Source organism: Marmota flaviventris, chromosome 1 (genome assembly GCF_047511675.1).
Source record: "Marmota flaviventris isolate mMarFla1 chromosome 1, mMarFla1.hap1, whole genome shotgun sequence".
Lineage (NCBI taxonomy): Eukaryota > Metazoa > Chordata > Mammalia > Rodentia > Sciuridae > Marmota > Marmota flaviventris.
The window spans coordinates 211,022,508-211,040,982 of NC_092498.1; the positions used below are offsets into that span (position 1 = coordinate 211,022,508).

The window sequence follows — 18,475 nt, forward strand, 5'->3', positions numbered from 1 at the left end:
CTGTCTTCCCTCCTTGGCTGTGAAGCAACCCCTCTTAAATATCGCAAATGCTAGGGAGTCAGCGATGGATCCCTCCCACTCGGCAGGCCTACAAGCTCTACTGCCAGGAGCTTCACGCTCTCTAAGGGAAATTGAAAAGTAACGAAAAGAGGCGGGTAGAGAGAGCGCATGCGCATATTCTGCTCTAGTTCTCCTTTTGGCGCTGCCGGTCAGTGAGGGTCCGCGAGAAATTTCCCGGTGGCGCCGAAGATGTGCGCCACTTCCGGTCGGGCTCCTAACAACGGGGGAGGCTGGTAACTAGGGTGGGGGGGATGGCGGAGCGGGCGCCGGAGCCCGAGGCGGAGGCGGAGGCTGAGGCGGGCGCAGGCGGGGAGGCGGCGGCTGAGGAGGGAGCGGCGGGCCGCAAGGCGCGGGGCCGACCGCGGCTTACGGAGTCGGACCGAGCCCGGCGGCGGCTGGAGTCCCGGAAGAAGTACGACGTGCGGCGCGTGTACCTGGGCGAGGCGCACGGGCCCTGGGTGGACCTGCGGCGCCGCAGCGGCTGGAGCGACGCCAAGCTCGCCGCCTACCTCATCTCGCTGGAGCGCGGCCAGCGAAGCGGCCGCCACGGGTAAGGGGGCCCGTCCGGAGGGAGGGGGAGGGAGCGAGCAAGCGAGCGAGGGAGGAAGGAGACGCCCCCATCCCCCGCGGAGCTTGGCCCCGCCTGCTCCGGCTCAAGGCCACGCCCCCGGCACCTGCGAGCTCCGCCCAGGGGCCAAACTGCTGGTCTGGGTCCCGGACTACTGGTGCCGCCACCCGCTGGGCTCGCGGCTCCGCCTCCCATGGCTCCTGCTGCCCAATCCTAAGATGCTCCCAGCCTTTCCACCCGCCTTCTGGTCGCTCGGTCCCGCCCTCTCAAGCTCTGGCTGCCCAATCCTAGGATGAGCCGCACCTCCAGGCGTTCTAACTACCCAATCCCTGCAAGAGCGCTCCCTCCCCTGGAGGCCTCGCTCGGGCTCCAGGTTCCCGCTGGGCCTTGGGAACTGTGGTCACGTTTTCCGAAAACCCACACCCGCGGCTGGGTTCTGGACATCCTGGAACATCCTGCTCTTCCGCTCAAGAGGTCCTGGTGTCCCAAATGGGATTAAATATGACCCCATCCCCTCAACCCTAGGCCCCCCCCCCCCATCTACACCTTCTGGTTCCTGGGGACAACTACTCCTTCTGTTTCCTGGGGAGCATTTCAGCCCTGAAAGACTCAAGTGAAGGGGAAATCCTGAAATAGCTAGTGAAGTGGAGGGAGAGATTTGCAAAATCTCAAACTTGAGAAAGAGCGAATGGAGTTTTTCCCTTCCTGCCTTATAGGCTAATGTGACAATTAAGTGAGTTAAAATGTGCAAAGAACTCAGAACAGCGCCTGGCAGTATATTAGCTGTTATGATGAAGATATCTATTCCTGTTTTTATTGCGAAAAAAATCGCAGTCAGTGAAATGTTCTGCTCTGGTTTTCACTTTCACCCATATGCATGTTTGTCTAGAGCATGTTCCTGAGGGTTAAGAATCAATCAAATCCTGCTGAATTGTACTCGCCCCCTCCCTAGGGTGGCAAGACTTTTTATGCCCAAGAGTATGTTCAGAAATGCTAGGAGCAGTAACAAAAATGCATGCTTCATGAAGCTGATATTCTACTGGACAGAGGGAATGGCTTATGCAGTGGCTTGTCTACTACAGACAAGAAACAAGGCTGGGTGCAGTGGCATATGCTGTACTCACAGTGACTCAGGAGGCTGGGGCAGGAGGATGGTAAGTTCCAGGCCACCCTTGGCAATTTAGTGAGGCCCCAAGCAACTTAGACCTGTCTCAGAATAAAAAAATAAAAAGGGGGCTGGGGATGTGGCTCAAGTGGTAACGCGCTGGCCTGGCATGTGCGAGGCACTGGGTTCAATCCTTAGCACCACATAAAAATAAATAAAGATATTGTGTCCACCTAAAACAAAAAAATAAATATTTAAAATAAATAAATAGGGCTTGCGATGTGGCTCAGTGGTAGAGCACCTTGGTGCTCAATCACCAGTACCACAAAAAAGAAAATAATAAACAAATTGCACAGTATAGGAAAAAAGAAATCACAAGTGTGAGTTAGAAGTTTATTTTATTTATTTATTTTTGTTGTCCTGAGAATTGAACTGAGGGTCTCACACATACTAGGCAAGTGCTCTACCACTGAGCCATCCCACTAGCCCCTAAGTTGGAAGTTTAAATAGGGCCTGAGGGTGGGCCACTCTGAGAAGATAGCTTTGAGTAAAAGACCTGAGAGAGGAGCCATGCACATATCCCAGGGAAGAGTGTTGAGCGGAGGGAATAGCAAGTGCAAAGGTCCTGCAGAAGAGAAGTCAAAGACAGAGAGATGATGTGACTAGTCTTGCAGTGCCTTGGCAGGCCTTGGAGAGGACTCCAGACTCTCCTCCCAATGAGGAGAGCCCTGGCAGGAATTTTTGCTCTCCTTAAGCAAGGGAATTTCAACAGAGAAGTGACATGGTCTGGCTTATATTCTAAAAGAAGCGCTGTTCAGGGTGTATGTGGCAGAAAGAACGGGTGAAGTATGAATCGAAATAAGGTTGGCCAAGAGTTGACAGTTCAAGCTGGTTGTAGGTCCAAAGAGGGCACTCTAATTTTTTCTGTGTGAGTTTTTATATTGAAGAAAATAAAAAACTTTTTTTTTTTTTTTGTCTCTGGGAATTAAACCCAGGGAGCCTCACATATCCTAGTTAGATACTCTACCACTGAGCTACACCACCCCCCAGCCCAACATTTTTAACAGCGCCTTACACCGAGGCTGTAGGGGTGAGCATGGGAAATAGAGACCAGGAAAGCAGCCAACCTCAAGAGAAAAGTGCTGTTAGGATCCTATGCTGCAGGTGAATACAGAGAGGGGATGTCACTTGCCCAAGGTCATGGAGCCTGCTGCTGTGATATAGAAGAGGAAGAACAAGGAGGCAGGTAGAGCGCTCGCCCAGCACGGGCAGGACCCGGGTTCAATCCTCAGCACCACATAAAAATAAAGGTATTGTGTTGTGTCCATCTACACCTAAAAAATAAATATTAAAAAGGCTATCTTTAAAAAAAAAAAAAAAAGAACAAGGAGGCAGGTGGAGTGGGAGGAAGGGAGATGAGGGCCCCCAGAGACTCAGATAGACTGGCTGCAAGGTACTGGCCTTCAATTTATAAACCAGGTGCTAGGTGACAGTAGGGTGACCCATATGGGGTCAGGAACCTGCCTGGAAGGTCTGGCAGCTATCCTTGTGCAGGAAGCTATGGGGCCCCCCCGGCCTTACCTTGGGTCCCCAAGGCTTTAGAGCACAGTCATTGGGCTTCAACCTAAGTGTGATGGTCAGCAGGCAGGTGAACCCAAGCTGTCTGCAGGAGCAGACTGTGGAGGGCAGCCTGGGGCCCTTGCAGAGCAGGCTAGGAAGGTCCAAAGCAGTCGTCCAGCTGGGTCTGACACTCTTCTACCAGGACTCCAGGGGCAGCATGGGTCCTGAGCAGCTCTGAGTCCTATTGCTGCAAAACAAGTGCCTCAAATTTAGCTGTTAAAATCGCACAAATCTATCATCTGGACTTTCTGAGGATCAGGAGCCGGGCACTGGCTCCTCTGTTCAGGGTCTCACTGAAATCAAGGTATCCACCAGCTGTGACCTCACCTGGAAGTACTCTAGGGAAAGGTCTCCCTCCAGACTGCTTCGTGTCACTGGAAGAATTTGTTTCTTTGTGATAATAGGACTGAGGTCTTTGCTGTCTTGCTGGCTGTCAGCTGTGATCACTCAGTCTTAGAAGCCACTCTTGGGTCCTTGCCATATGGTACCTCCATGGGCCCCCTCCTGTCCCCATCTTTCCATTGTTGACTGCAGCAGGGCTTAGACTCTTTGAAGGCTTCCCCTGATTAACCATATTTCCTCTTTTAATTCCAAGTTACCTACCCATGAGAGGCATCCTATCATACCCACAGACCTGCCCACCTCAAGGGGAGAGGATGAGAGTGTCTTTACGTGGTATCCACAGGGATTGTTTCCAGGACCCCTAGTAGGTACCAAAATCCTTAAATGTTCAAGTCCCTTAAATAAAATGGTGTAGTATTTGCATAGAACTTATGCACATCTTCCCATAGACTATAAATCATCTCTAGATGACTTAGAAAACCTAGTACAATATAAATGCCATGTATATAGTTAAACTGTATTAGAGAATAAAGTCTGTACCTGTTCAATATAGATGCAATGTTTTTCCAAATATTTTCCATCCTTGGTTGAATCCAAGAATGCGGAACCCACACACACACAGAGAGCCTACTGTACAGGGCTCCCCAAGACAGGCACCCTGAGAGTTCTCTTGGAACTCTGCCTGACACACCAACTTTCTGTTTCCCCTTCCCATTTCCTGACTGTGGGACCCAGGACAGATGGCCTCACCCCTCTGAGCCTCAATTTCCCTGTGTGTGAGATGAGTGATGATATCAGACCTCCCTCCAAGGGCAGGTGTCAGTGGAGGAGGGAGCCCAAGCCAGGCGCCTGCTGACATGGTGCTGGAGTTGGGCAGGTGAACAGAAGCTCACATTCTACCTAGAGCCAGACGAGTTGCTGTCATTTCTTAGCAGCTGTCAGGGCATGGCCCAGCCTTGATCCGCGTTTACCCATATTGCCTCTCTCTGTTGCAGGAAGCCTTGGGAGCAAGTCCCCAAAAAGCCAAAGCGGAAAAAAAGTAAGTGGAGCTGTAGCCAAGGTGGGGAGGAAAGGGACACGTGCCAGGGAGAGCCAAGCAGAGGGGACAGCTTATCTAAACCTCAGGGTGCGTTATGTGCCAGCCCACAGTAGAGTGAGGCGGGACAGAGCCTGGAGCTCAGCCCTCCTGCCTGCTGGCCACAAGTTGGTAGGAGTCTGAACCTAGTATGACCTCCAAACCCTGGGACTGTGGGTCTCAGGTTATGTCCATCAGGGTGAAGGCCAGAAGTCCAAGGGAGAACCTAGGGTAGCAGTGAGCGCCCCCCTCCCCCCCCACACACTTCTCTCCATTCTCTGGAGGTGGGGCTGAGCTGAGACTATGACCTTGAAATCCTAAAGGGTTAGGGATTGCCACTGACTTGGAGACCCTGGGTGTAATCTCTAGGCCTAAGGATCTCTTCTGGGCCGCCGCCTCATCTCCTGATCCCAAAGTTAGGGGTCACACCTCCATCCTACTGGCCAGGAGTCCTGGACCATCACCCTAGTTGCAGGTCTCATCTCGGGCACACTTTGTGTATCAAGCCCTGTTCGGTGCTGCATAGATGTCTTTGCTTCCTCTGTCCTCCCTGGAAGCCCTCAGAGATGGGATTCTTCTTTATTTCTTTATCTATTTTTGTTAACACAGGGCATTAAATCCAGGATCACTCTACCATCAAGCCATAACCCCAGCCTTTTTTATTTTTTATTTTGAGACAAGGTCTTACCGAGTTGCTGAGGGTCTTGCTAAATTGCTGAGATTAGTCTCCAACTTATGATTCTCATGTGTCAGCTTCCCAAGTCACTGGGATTATAGGATTGTGCCATCATAGCCAGCTAGAATTCTTATTCTCCCCTGGTCCAGAGGAGGCAACTAGGATTTAGAGAAGTCAAGTCATTTGGCCGAAATCACCCAGCTAGGAAGTGGCAAAGCTGGGATTGGAACCCAGGCCTTCTGGCCCCACATGATAACCCCCTCGCAGCACCCTCTTATCCAGCAAATGTTTGCAGAGCACTACAGAGCACCTGACCCTGTGGAGACCCGCGGGAACAAAACAGATAAATGTCTCTGCTTTTGAGAAGCTGACATTCTAGTGAGGGAGTCAGACCAGGGACCTTCAAACAAGTAACCCTAGACAGTCTCTAGGTGCTCTCAGGAGAAAAAGAGAAACAAGTAAATTTGGCTAGGCTAGGATTTACACAGCCCTGGGTTCCAGCCCCAGTACTGGGAGTTGGGAGGGATTGGCTTCAGTAACCTGGGTGTGGGGTGGCCTCTCAGAGGAGGGCACATTTGGTGAGAAACCTGAGTGGAGAGAAAGGGAGCAAGGCAGGTCTCTGGAAAAAGATGGCATGGTCCTTGCAAAGGCCCTGGGCCAGGCCCACACCAAGCTCATTTAAGGAGTAGCTAGGAGACTAAGTGGATGGAGGGGAGAGATAGGAGTGGGAGGAGCTGAGAGAGGGGGTGTGACTGAGCAGATGGTATAGGGCCTTGTGGGTCATAGGGTGGATGTTTGCTTTTACCCCAGTGAGGGCAGCCACAGTGGATTCTGAGAGAGGGGTGCTCTAATCAGGTGCCTTCTGGTGGCTGTGGAGGAGGGACAGGCACGAGCCAAGGAGACCACTGCCCAGGGACTGCTGGGTTCTAGGGCCAAGTATTGATGAGAATGATTACAGTACCAGGCAGCTAACGATTACTATGTACCTACTACATGCTGGGCTCCATTGGGCACATGGCTCCACTTAACCAGTGAAGAGTCTCTGGCCAATCCCTGTCATCTCTAGGGTTCTTGCCTCTGAGCCTCAGTTTCCTTCCCTGTAAACTGGGTGCAGGGCTTATGAGGGTATTCCAGCCCATGAAGGCATAGTGCCCCGGGTCCCTGTGGACAGTGGGCATGGCTGCTCATGCCTGTCCTGGGCCCTTTCTCTGCAGGGCGGCGACGCAACGTGAACTGCCTGAAGAACGTGGTGATCTGGTATGAGGACCACAAGCACCGCTGCCCATATGAGCCACACCTTGCCGAGCTGGACCCCACCTTTGGCCTGTACACCACAGCAGTGTGGCAGTGTGAAGCCGGCCACCGCTACTTCCAGGACCTGCACTCCCCGCTGAAGCCCCTCAGTGACTCGGACCCCGAAAGTGACAAAGGTGGGTCCTCAGGGCGAGGGTACATGGTGACTGTGGCATTTGGGGACTCTGCAGTCCCTCCTGGGTATGGACCTGGGCTGCCCTCCAGCCTCACTTCAGTGTCACAAATGTAACAGCAGCCGCACTGGCACTAGCTTCAGGGACAGTGACTTGGTTGAGCCCTTCAGAGATTTGTTGAGTCCTTGCAGAGCCTAAGTAGAAGAGATGGTCCCCACTTGACCTGGCTGGGCAGCTTCAGTGGAACCCGGGTTCTGGGCACAGGCTCAGCTTGGCAAGGTGGATGGTGCCCTCCTGGCCTCTAGCACCTTTTTTATTTTCTGTGACTCAAATTTGTCACTCTGGCTCATTCTCTTTCCCTCAGTCTTGCCAGGGTTCCCATTTTCTCTCCCCCTCACTCTCTTTGCTTCCCTCTCCCCTCCTGAGCCTGCTCTCTCTGTCTCCTTCCACCTCCCTCCCCAGCTCTTAGTCCCTGCCCCTCTCCCTCCCCTCTTTTTCTGTCCCACATTGGTCCTACTGGGCCAGGAGGGACTCAGTGTGGAAGGCCCAGTTGGCCATGTGGGGAGCAGAGGAGACCCCATGAGCGGCAAAGGAGCCTGCTGCCTCCAGGGCTTGGTGGGGCTGTGAGAGGAGCATGGGGCCCACTGCCAGGCACCTGCCGGGGCTGAGGGTGGGGTCAATCATCAGGGCTGATTCGTGCTGGCAGGCATCACAGAGCAGGTGGCATCCCAGCTGGCCAGGAGGAAGCTGGGGGTGAGAGGTGTTCCTGGTGGGCACCCACGCCCACGGTCATCCCACTGTGCAGCGGCCAGGCTCCCAGCTTGCGGGTGTCCTGTGCTCATGACCAGCATGCCACCCTCCTCTGCCGGTCAGAGCCCCCTCGATGTGCTCATTCCAACCCTGCCCTCTGCCGCCCTGAATCATCCCTCCAGCCCTTCACAACCCTGCTTCATGGTCGATGAACCCTGGACCCCAGGAGTAACGTGACTGGCCCATCTGGCGATGTGTCAGGCTGGGGTGGGGTGGTACCCAGAGGAGCCCCTCCTTCCCCAAACCTATTGTAACTGCCAGATCTGGGCTCATAGGAATGAGCACTGTGATCCATTAGCCACATCTGCTAAGGGCATCGTGAGAGAAGTGACCTTGTCCGTATCCCAACCCTGCTCCCCCAGCAGTACCCCCTACCTGCTCTGCTTGGTGTCCCTGCCACCTATGAGTAAGTCAGGAGACCTACTGCCTGGGCTGTGGGAAGTCAGGGTTGCGTGGCTATTTCTGTCACTAATGCTTTTATTATCTGGAGAGAGGTTCAGCATTGGACTTAAGCTGGACTTCAGAGTTAGGTGTACCAGATGCGTTTCCTGGCCCTGCCCCCAGCTTTCTTGGTGACTGCCCCCTCCTTCAGGGGGTGCTGCAGATGTGAGGACAGCAGGAGAGGCTGAAACCCTCTCTCCCCAGCTTGCTGTCAGGCCTGGGCCGTCAGGAGTGGCCTGGGTTCGGGTTGGGTGTCTCAATGCCCATGTGTAACCAGTACATGAGGTGACCTACTCATGAAGAGTAGGGGGTCATTACGCCTTACACACACACACAGCTTGAGAGGTTCTTGTTCAGCGTCAGGCTGACCCTGATTTCAGACCTCTGGTGGGGTCTGGATGGCAGTGGCAGGAGTGTGTGGCAGAACAGAATCACTCACCTGATGGCCAGGGAGCAAAAGAGATCAAGGAAGGTGCCGGCGGCATCCCACAGTCTCCTGCAGGGCATGCCCCCAGTAACTGAAAGACCTCCTGGTAGGCCCCACCTCTGAGAAGTTTTCTCCATCTCTAGTCAGGTGTAGAGGCACGTGCCTGTAATCCTAGGTACTTGGGAAACTGAGGCAGGAAGATCTCAAGTTCAAGACCAGCCGGGACAACTTAGCAACACCCTGTTCCCCAAATGAAAAGGTCTGGGGACTGTAGCTCAGTGGTAGAGTACTTGCCTCGCATGCTCAAAGCCCTGGGTTCCATCTCAGCACTGCAAAAAACAGACAAAGAACACTCGGTGCCCTCTTTGAGCCCTCTTCTGTTGAAACCCTGTACGTATGTCTTCTCATTAATACCCCAAATGCTCTTTCAAAGCAGGTGCCACAGCAATCCCCAGGACAGAGAGGTTACATGAGCGCTGTGCCCACCTAGCTAGAGGCAGGCACTGCTCTAACCTGGGAAGTCTGTACTTTCTACATGACCCTAGGGCTGTAGGACCCATGGTCTCCAAACAACATGCCCCAACTGTGTCACAAGACTAACGAGGTGCCATGCATGGTGGCACATGCCTGTAATCCCAGCGACATGGGAGGCTGAGACAGAACTGCATGTTCTGAGACCAGCCTCAGCAACTTAGTGAGGCCCTGTTTCAAAATTAAAAAACAAAAACAAACAAAAAGGGCTGGGGATGTAGCTCAGTGGTAAAGCACCCCTGGGTTAGATCCCTAGCACCAAATGGGGGAGGGGGGGATGTGTGACCGAGGCGGCAGTCATTTGTTTTTCTCATTCCTAGTTTCCCTGGCTAAGATGTTGGCCCCTGCCTTCATCACAGTGCTGGTCTAAAAGTAGTTCTTTGATTCAAATGTGCCCTGCCCAGGGACCTCTTTTTTGAGATATTTACATTGCAGAGGAATAGCAGACCATAAACAAGATAAGTAAATAAAATATAGAATATACTTGAAGGTGGTAGGTGTTTTGGGAAAAAAGAAAGGAGCAAAAAGGGGCTTTTTGAGACAAGATGGTCCAGAGAGCCTCCCTGAAACATCACTGGATGAAAGGTCTGATAGACATGAGGGAGGGAGCCTTCTCGTGTATCTGAGAGAAGGGAATTCAGGCAGAAGGAATGACAAGTGCAAAGGCCCTGAGACAGGAACTTGGCTAGTGTCTCTGAGGAGCTAGTGGGGCATCTGGAGAGGAGGTAATGGGGAAGGGGCATGTGATAGTGCAAGGTGTGTAGCCATAGTAAGGGCTTCGACTGCTCCATCAAGTGAGTCAGGATTTTGATTGACAGATGCCAGCTGCTGAAACAGGCATACGTTGGTTGCTTCACACAAAGCCCAGTGCCCCAATCCATAGGCTCTGCCTTCCACATGGGGACCCAGATTATTATTTTTTTTTCCTGATACCAGGATTTGAACTCAGGGTTGCTTAACCACTGAGCCACATACTCAGCCTCTATGTTGCTTAGGACCTCACTATGTTGCTGAGGCTGACCTCAAACTCAAGATCCTCCTGCCTCAGTCTTCTGAGCCACTGGGATTACAGGCATGTGCCACCATGCTGAGCATGTAGGTTCTTCTATCTTGTGTCTTTAGCCTCCTTCTGGGTCCTGGCTGGCTGATCAGGACAGACAGGTAGGGGCTGGGCCCTGAGAGATCACATCTACTTCTGTTCCCTTGCTGGAACCAGCCAATGGGCTACATTGACATGCTGCAAGGGATGCTGAGAGATATAGTCCACCCAGGTTTTAAGAAGAAGAGCTAGGTTTGGGAACAGCTGGCTTATCCACAAGAAGTGATGAGTGGGTTCTCTGGAACCAGGGGACCAAAGAGAAGGGACTACTCTGGTCCTGTCCAGGGATGATTGGAGCCATAACCAGCATTTGCAGAGGGGGGAGGAGAAGCATTTGGGCTGTGGACAGATGACTTTTGGATGCAGTGCCAACAGGTTTTGCTGACAGATTGGAAGTGGGTGTGAGAGAGAAGTCAAGGTTAGCCCAGGACTTTGGCTGAGTACCAGGAGAGACAGAGCTATCACCCTCTGAGAGGCACACACATGAGCAGCACAGGCTCTTTTGGAGGGAAGATCCAGTAAGGAAGAGCCCAGAGTTGCTGAGCTGAGTCAGATGCCTGCGAGAGCTCCCCAGGGAGCTGTGAGGTGCAAGCCTAGAATTCCACAGGGAGGTCCAGGGTGCACGTGGAGTCATCAGGCCCTACATGGTTGTATAAAAACATGTATGGTGTGCATGCCAGTACCTGTGCAAGTGGGTGCCCTCCATATCAGTAGGTTCCTTATCCATGGGTTCACCCAACCAGGAATCATTTATATCATATTAGGTGTCATGGGTAATCTAGAGATGATTTGAAGTCTATGGGAGGATGTGCATAGGTCTGTGCAAATATTATGCCATTTTATGTAAAAGACTTAAGAATCCTCCAGTTCTGATATTCCGGTATCTACGGAGGTGTCCTGGAACTAATCCTCTGATTTGGTTCCCTGGTTATTGATTTATTTTCTCTCTCTCTCTCTCTCTCTCTCTCCTCTTTCTTTCTTTCTTTTCTTTCTTTCCTTCCTTCCTTCCTTCCTTCCTTTCCTTCCTTCCTTCCCTCCCTCCCTTCCTTCCTTCTTTCCTTCCTTCCTTCTCAGTCCTAGGATGGAACCTAGGGCCTCTGGCAATCTAGGCAAGTGCTCTACCACTGAGCTATGTTCCCAGCCCCCCTTTTTACATATTTATTTTTTAGTTTTAGGTGGACACAATATCTTTATTTTACATTTATGTGGTGCTGAGGATCGAACCCAGTGCCTCATGCATGCTAGACGAGCACTCTACCACTGAGCCACAAACCCAGCCCCTTCAGCCCTTTTAATAGAGCTTCCAAAACCCTTTGAATTTCCTGAGTGATAGAGGTTTTTGTTATTCACAAAGAGCCCCTTTGGAACACCCCGGAATCTATGTTAATGAAGTGATTCAGGGTGGGCCCCTACATATCTTCTGGATGGGGTTACCCAAAAGACCAAACTTAGGATCAGAAGTGGGAACTCTCAGCCCCACTCCCCAAACTGCAGGAGCTGGAGGTCAGGTCATTAAAAAACCCTGAAGAGTGAGTTTCTGGGAGCTCCCCGCTTGATGTACAGATCACCAGCTCTGAGGGGTGTCCTCAGACAGGGCGTGGAACTCTGTGCCCCTCCTCAATGCCTCTCTTCCGTTTGACTATGGTTGAGTTGTATCCTTTATAAGAAGCTTGTAGTGATAAGTAGAGTACTTTTCTGAGTTCTTTGAGTCATTCTAGCAAATTATTAAACCTGAAGAAGTCATAGGAACCCCTTGATCACAGTTGGTTGGTCAGACATGCAGAGTGGCCCAGGACTTGCAACTGGCCTTGGAAGTTGGGACAGTCTTGTGGGACAGAGCCCTTAACTTGTGTGATTTGAGGCTATCTCCAGGTAGACAGTGTCCAAATTGTATTAAAGTGCTGGAATGAAAGTAATGAATTAAACCAGTTAGTGTGGAGAATAGAGTGGCATTTAATACCATCAGCCTGGGTGAGACCTGGGGATGAGCTGAGGGCTGGGATGAGGCCCTGGCTTGGGCCTTCAAGACATGAATGAGCCGAAGAGACTAGGAAGGAGCTGCCAGGGTAGCCCAGAAAACAAGGATGTAGAGCTAGAGGCCCAGGGAGGACAGCACATCAGAGAAGCTGGGGTGGTCAGTTGAGTCAGGTGCCTTGGTGCAGCCAGGGACAGTGGCAATTGATAAATGACCACTGTTTTTTGGCAGTGAGAGAGAGGGTTACAGTGCCCTGCCCCTGGTGGCCCTTCAACAAATACTAGCTGCTGCTGCTGCTGCCACCATCGTAACTGCCTCCTTTCTTCTCTCATCACAGCGGGCAATGGCCAGGTGGCTGGCAGCTCTGACTCCCCCAGCTCTGGCTCAGGCTCCGACTCTGAGGAGCCCCCAGAGAGCCAGCCAGCCAAGGCTTCAGCAGCTGCAGCAGCAGTCACCCCCACCAGCCCAGTGGGCAGCAGTGGGCTTATCACTCAGGAAGGTGTGCACATCCCCTTCGACGTCCACCACGTGGAAAGCCTGGCTGAGCAGGGCACCCCATTGTGCCCCAACCCTGCAGGCAGTGGGTCTGAAGCCCTCGAGACAGTGGTGTGTGTGCCAGTACCTGTGCAAGTGGGTACTGGCCCCGGCGCCCTCTTTGAGAATGTGCCCCAGGAGGCACTGGGCGAGGTAGTAGCCAGCTGCCCTGTGCCAGGCATGGTGCCCGGCTCCCAGGTGATCATCATCGCGGGCCCTGGATACAACACCCTCACGGCCGAGGGCATCCACCTCAACGTGGCTTCGGGCAGCAGCGCCCCAAGCAGTGGCCTGGGCGAGGAGGTGCCCTGTGCCATGATGGAGGGTGTGGCAGCCTACACCCAGACAGAGCCTGAGGGCAGCCAGCCCAGCACCATGGACACCACCTCCATAGCTGGCATCGAGACCAAGAAAGGTCTGGAGGGCCCACTTTGGCCTCTGGCAGGGATCGGGTGGGACCTGGAGGGGGAGGGGAAGGAGTGGCCCTGGAGAAGGGCTTCTAGACAGCCTTAGCCCCCCATGGACACCGCCCTGTGTCCACCCCGTAGAGAAGGAGGATCTATACATGCTCAAAAAGGAGGAGAAGGAGGAGCCTGTGGCCACAGAGCTGGCAGAGCTGGTGGCGACCGTGCCTGAGAGTGCAGAGCCTGAGGCAGAAGCAGATGGGGAGGAGCTAGACGGCAGTGACATGTCGGCCATCATCTACGAGATCCCCAAGGAGCCTGAGAAGTGGGTGCTGAGTTGGATGGGTGGGCACAAGGGCAAGAAGTGGCTCACGGTCTGCCTGGGCTTGGCATTCTGACACCAAGGGCCCCTTCCCTCTCTAGGAGGCGGCGGAGCAAGCGGTCCCGGGTGATGGACGCCGACGGCCTGCTTGAGATGTTCCACTGTCCATATGAGGGCTGCAGCCAGGTCTACGTGGCCCTCGGCAGCTTCCAGGTGAGGCCACCACCCAGGGCAGGCTGGTGGGCCTGTTCCTGTGTCTGGCTACCTGTGTGCTGGTCTGGGCAAGTGGTTCATGGAGGGCCCTGCTGTGTGCCACTGGCCTGTGATTCATCTTCATGAGCCCATCTGGCCCCAACTGGTCTCAGGAGCTTCCTTCAAATCCTCTGTGCATCCTGATACCTTGTCAGACCCCTCACCGCCTCGGCTATCTCTTCCCACAGAGATAAGGCATAACTGTCTGCTCACAGTTCCTCCTCTCCTGACCTCCTGAACTCCTCCCGCCTTGCCCTGGCCATGCTCTTGTTCTTAGCTCCGTGTGCTTCCTCCCCGTGGCTCTCCATCAGCAAGCCATTCCAGCCCCCAGGGCCAGTCAGGCCTGGGAGACTTGGGTCAGTGTACCACCAGGAGGTTGGATCTGTAGTTTGCCCGCTGGAGACTGGATTTGGAACCCTGACGGCAGAGATGGGGTTTTGTCATATCCCCACACCTGGCATAGAAGGCAGGATTAGTAGACCTTTGGATTTGCCAAGCCATGTCCTCATTAAGCATGAACTGAACACCTACTGTGTATAAGACCATCTAGTGAGTTTAAAAAAAATGAAAGAACAAAGGAATGAATGAATTAAATGCCCAGGGACAGCATAGCACATGATAGCCCTGGATTCCATCCTAGTCCTTCCACTCCCACCTCTGAGACATGTGTCCAACCACTGAGCCTCTGCAGCCTCCGTTTCCCTGTCTATAACTGAGCTGATGGTCACCAGGCCCTTCCCAGGGTTAATGGATATTCCAGTCCAGAGCCTGGCACAGCAGGTGTTTGGTAAACCTGCTGTGTGTCCCATGTGTACCTGTAGCAGTCTGGAAGCTGGGCAAGAGCACCCTTCCCTCTTAGCTGCCTAAGCTGATCCTGCCTACCTCCCAGCAGCCCTCTTTTCCCCCTACCTTCAGGAGGCCCTAAGGTGGGCCCAGCACCCATTCCTGCCCCTCTTGCCCCCAGAACCATGTCAACCTCGTGCACCGGAAAGGGAAGACCAAAGTGTGCCCTCACCCTGGCTGTGGCAAGAAGTTCTATTTATCCAATCACCTGCGGCGACACATGATCATCCATTCAGGTCAGGCCCTGGGCCAGCTGGCAGGACCAGCTGGGGACACAGGCAGGGACCTGGGAGCCAGGGCTGGAGCAGCCAAGGTTAAACCCCAGCACTAGTGCCTCAGACACAGGACTACCCCTCTTGGAGCCTCCATGTGCTCAGTAAGCTGAACCATAGTGATAGAGGTGGGCCAGGCAGGACCTGACTTTTCTGCTCAGGCCCTTGACAAGATTTCATGCAGGACTTCGGGGTGGAGCAGGGACAGTGAACCAACTTCTGATGAGTCCTCAGAATGCCTGCCATATCACAGTAGTTTTTTTTTTTTTTTTTTTAATCACTGCCCCCACCCTGAAAAACCCAAGTTGCTTAAAAAAATAAAAGCCAATATTTCAGAAATACTAAACACCAAAGGTGATACCACCATCTCTCCTCCAGGTGTGTCCTATAGCAGCACCCCAGGTCATAGATGGGAGCCAGTGGGGCCACCCAGGCCACAGGAGGGAGGAGAGTTGGGCAGAGTCTAGGACTGGAATTCCGGGTTTACCCCAGGGCAAGATTTGATACTTCTGTATGGCTGGGGAAGCTGGAGGGCACAGCTCTGAGGTTCAGAGCCCCCAATATTTTGAGAAGCCACAATTTTGGGTTTTTATGTGAAATTACCCAAAGTTCAAACACTGGGGACAAATTCAGATCCATCTTGACATTTTGCATCCTGTGCCCCTTAGAGACCAAAGTTTGAACCCCAGCTGTGCTTGGGCCTGTGACTGGGTGATGAGCTGCCACTTCATATCATTTGCTGTCATTATAGGTTGACATTTTTTGAGCCCTGGGAAGCCATGGGGTTGGGCCTGTCAGCACTGGGTGAAACCGGCTTGCCCCACCCCCTTCCCAGTGGCAGCATCCTCAGTCACATCTCTGCTGTCCCCAGGTGTCCGTGAGTTCACCTGCGAGACCTGTGGCAAGTCCTTCAAGAGGAAGAACCACCTGGAGGTTCACCGGCGCACACACACGGGTGAAACGCCCCTGCAGTGAGTGACAGGCTGTCCCCTAAAGGGTCTGGGAGGTTGGGGAGCCTACCTGGTGGCATCCACAGGCTTTCCCTCCATGCAGTTCCACCTGTGCTACCACCGGAACCGCACCTCCCCTTTCTGTAGGCTGCCAGCCCCCCTAGTCCCACCCGCTGACCCACCGGTTACTTACTTTTCGCCAGGTGTGAGATCTGCGGCTACCAGTGCAGGCAGCGCGCCTCGCTCAACTGGCACATGAAGAAGCACACGGCTGAGGTTCAATACAATTTCACGTGCGAGCGATGCGGGAAGCGCTTTGAGAAGCTTGACAGCGTCAAGTTCCACACGCTTAAAAGCCACCCGGACCATAAGCCTACCTGACATACTCGACCACTGACCGCCCCTATTTATTCGTCCACTCGGACATTGCACTCGGGCCTGTCTGGGCCTGGACAGCCGCGGGGCGCCCAGACCGCAGGCCGGAAGGAGGCGCCCCCACCCCCTCCCAGGGCTGGGCCCCCTGGGCAGGTCCCCACCCGCCCCAACCCCCTCTAGAGCTGGTGCCTGGGGCTGCGCTACCTGAACTATGTGTCGAGAGCAGAGAAAGATTAAAGTGCGAGAAGGGAGATGCCCTTCCCCTAGGTCTGGATGATTGAGGGGGCCCTCTCTCTCCAACCTACCTGGTCTCTTCCTGAGCAAGGCCGGGTTAGGGAGATGTCCCTACACACCCTAGAGGACCCTTTCCTTTGAGCCTCAGCTCCTACTCGTTCCCTGGGCCTGGGGGACCTTGGAGGTCACCAGGCATTTCCCAGGACTCAGAATCCTGGTGCCTCCTCCTAATGTCTATCATGGAACACTCATTCCCCATCCACCCTCAGGAGGAGCTGGGAACGTGTTTAGTAAACCCCCCAAATGAAACATGTACAGCTAGTGACAAGCGCCATGCAGAAAATGGAGTGATGTGTTGGTGTCCTGGCGTGCTGTTTAGGTGGGTGGTCGGGGAGGGCCTCCCTGAGAAGGTGGTAGTTGCCCATAGACTAGGAAGAAAACTAGGAGAGGTAAATATCAAGCCGGCCAATGCAAAGCTCCGGGGAATAACTCGCTCTGCTTGTTCCCAGATAAGATAACCACGGGGAAAAGGGAGTTGGCAGCAATTGGGTGCCTGCCTTGGCCCCATTTCCCTGAGGATGTTGCTGAAACCACCTCTGGGAGCAATGGGGAATGAAGCGTTGCCGCCAGGTGGCGCGCGAGCTGCGTAGGCCCTGGTGGCTGCCACCACGTGACTCAGGGGACGGCTGCTGCGAACCCGGGCACGTGCCCTTGGGAGCCCTGTGGCGCCACGAGCAGATTGGCCCCGGCTGGGCCGCACCTGTGCCTCAGTTTCTGCGTTGGACGCAGGTCTACTTTATCTTGGCACGGGAAGTGGCGAGGAAGAGCAAGTCCTGCTGAGGCTGCCCCCGCGAATCCTCTCACCCCCCTCAAACTAGTCCCCTTTTTTCTCCCTGTACGGCGGGAGCCAGCAGTTTCCATGGGAACCGCAATCGGGTCTATGCGCCCCGGAGTACCCCCATTGCCTGCACCGCTTCCTATCCGACAAGAGCCGAGAGGAGCACTGGGTGGGAAAGCAGCCATCGCTTGGCGTCCCCAGCGTTGGCAGCCAAGTCGTCCCAGCAAGCCCAAGGGGACCTGCACTGCCACCACCCGGATTGCGCGGGCCACTGTGATTGGCCTGCCCTCTCCATCAGCGTGGCAGCACCCTCTGGTGCGCGCTCTCTCATTGGCTCAATCTCTAGGGCATCTTCCAACAATTGGTTCTCTCGAGGGCCATTCCTGATTGGTCAAATTAGGCTCTGCTTACTGATGGCATTCTGACAGTCTGGAGCCTAAAGGTGCATATACAAACAAGGAAAAGGTGGGGGCTGCGAATCTCCGGTACTGGGGTCTCTGCTACCTGCCAGCATCACCCTCGAAACAGCCGTGGGACCGCTGTCTGTGGTACTGAAGTCTCGCTCGGAGGCTCCCTGCCCCACCCCAATGAAGGCTAGCTTCTGCACCTTGCTGCCGCCCCGACGTAAACACGCAAGTGTACCCACGCACCAAAGGAAGCGGTGCTACACACATTGCCTTAGAGAGAGGACAGGTCCCGCCTAGCTGAGGGAGCATAACTCCACAAGAGGACCAATCACAAGCCCAGAAAGCCAGGCCATTTACCTGGCAGAACCACCACTGGAGTTTTGTGAGATCTACAAAGGATCTTAGCATTTGAGTTGTAGAATTGTAGTTGTAGCGTTTTTGGCAGGCTCGAGGACTTGGGTTCAATCCCCAGCACCAAAAAAGGGAGAAGGAGGATCTGTGATTTCCTGGGGTCCAAATCTCTTCATCCTGGAATTCCCCAGCATTGGAGTGTGCCAGTGCCCACCTTTTGAACCCCAGAGGCACAAAACCCACTCAAAATCCACAGAGTCTTAGCTTCCTTCCGCGAACAGATTAGAGATACTCTAGTTACCAACACCACCATGGCCCTGACGTGGCTACCTGACCCCCCTCCAAATCTGGGGACCCAAGCCTCTGTTGAAATCTTGGTTCCTGGACCCTTTCAGGCCCCTCGGTGTACAGTGCCTCCGAAGGTCTTACATTAGAGTCATAATACCTCCGCTTTCTCTTTGCCCCTCCAGATCTAGGTGCTGGACGAAAGGGGTGCCCATACGGTCTCCCGGGCAGAAAAACTGCTTAAGAAAGGGT

At 53.8% G+C, this 18,475-nt stretch overlaps 1 protein-coding gene across 1 annotated transcript; it reads left to right on the top strand.

Moving 5' to 3' along the window:
* The first annotated feature begins 311 nt into the window (after window positions 1-311).
* Znf653 (zinc finger protein 653) lies at window positions 312-16,651 on the top strand. Its single transcript, XM_027955125.3, has 9 exons — window positions 312-610; window positions 4,691-4,734; window positions 6,661-6,876; window positions 12,494-13,105; window positions 13,239-13,419; window positions 13,518-13,629; window positions 14,633-14,747; window positions 15,655-15,754; window positions 15,937-16,651. Exons 1-9 carry the CDS (start codon window positions 312-314, stop codon window positions 16,112-16,114), a joined length of 1,857 nt encoding a protein of 618 aa, XP_027810926.1. The 3' UTR covers window positions 16,115-16,651.
* The last annotated feature ends 1,824 nt before the right edge of the window (window positions 16,652-18,475 follow it).

Bases quoted from the DNA above. Each gene is read 5' to 3' on its own strand.
- Znf653 (XM_027955125.3), top strand. From the start codon at position 312: ATGGCGGAGCGGGCGCCGGAGCCCGAGGCGGAGGCGGAGGCTGAGGCG. The intron at 6,877-12,493 runs GTGGGTCCTCAG...CTCTCATCACAG, and splicing joins GGACCCCGAAAGTGACAAAG to CGGGCAATGGCCAGGTGGCT. The intron at 13,106-13,238 runs GTCTGGAGGGCC...TCCACCCCGTAG, and splicing joins TGGCATCGAGACCAAGAAAG to AGAAGGAGGATCTATACATG.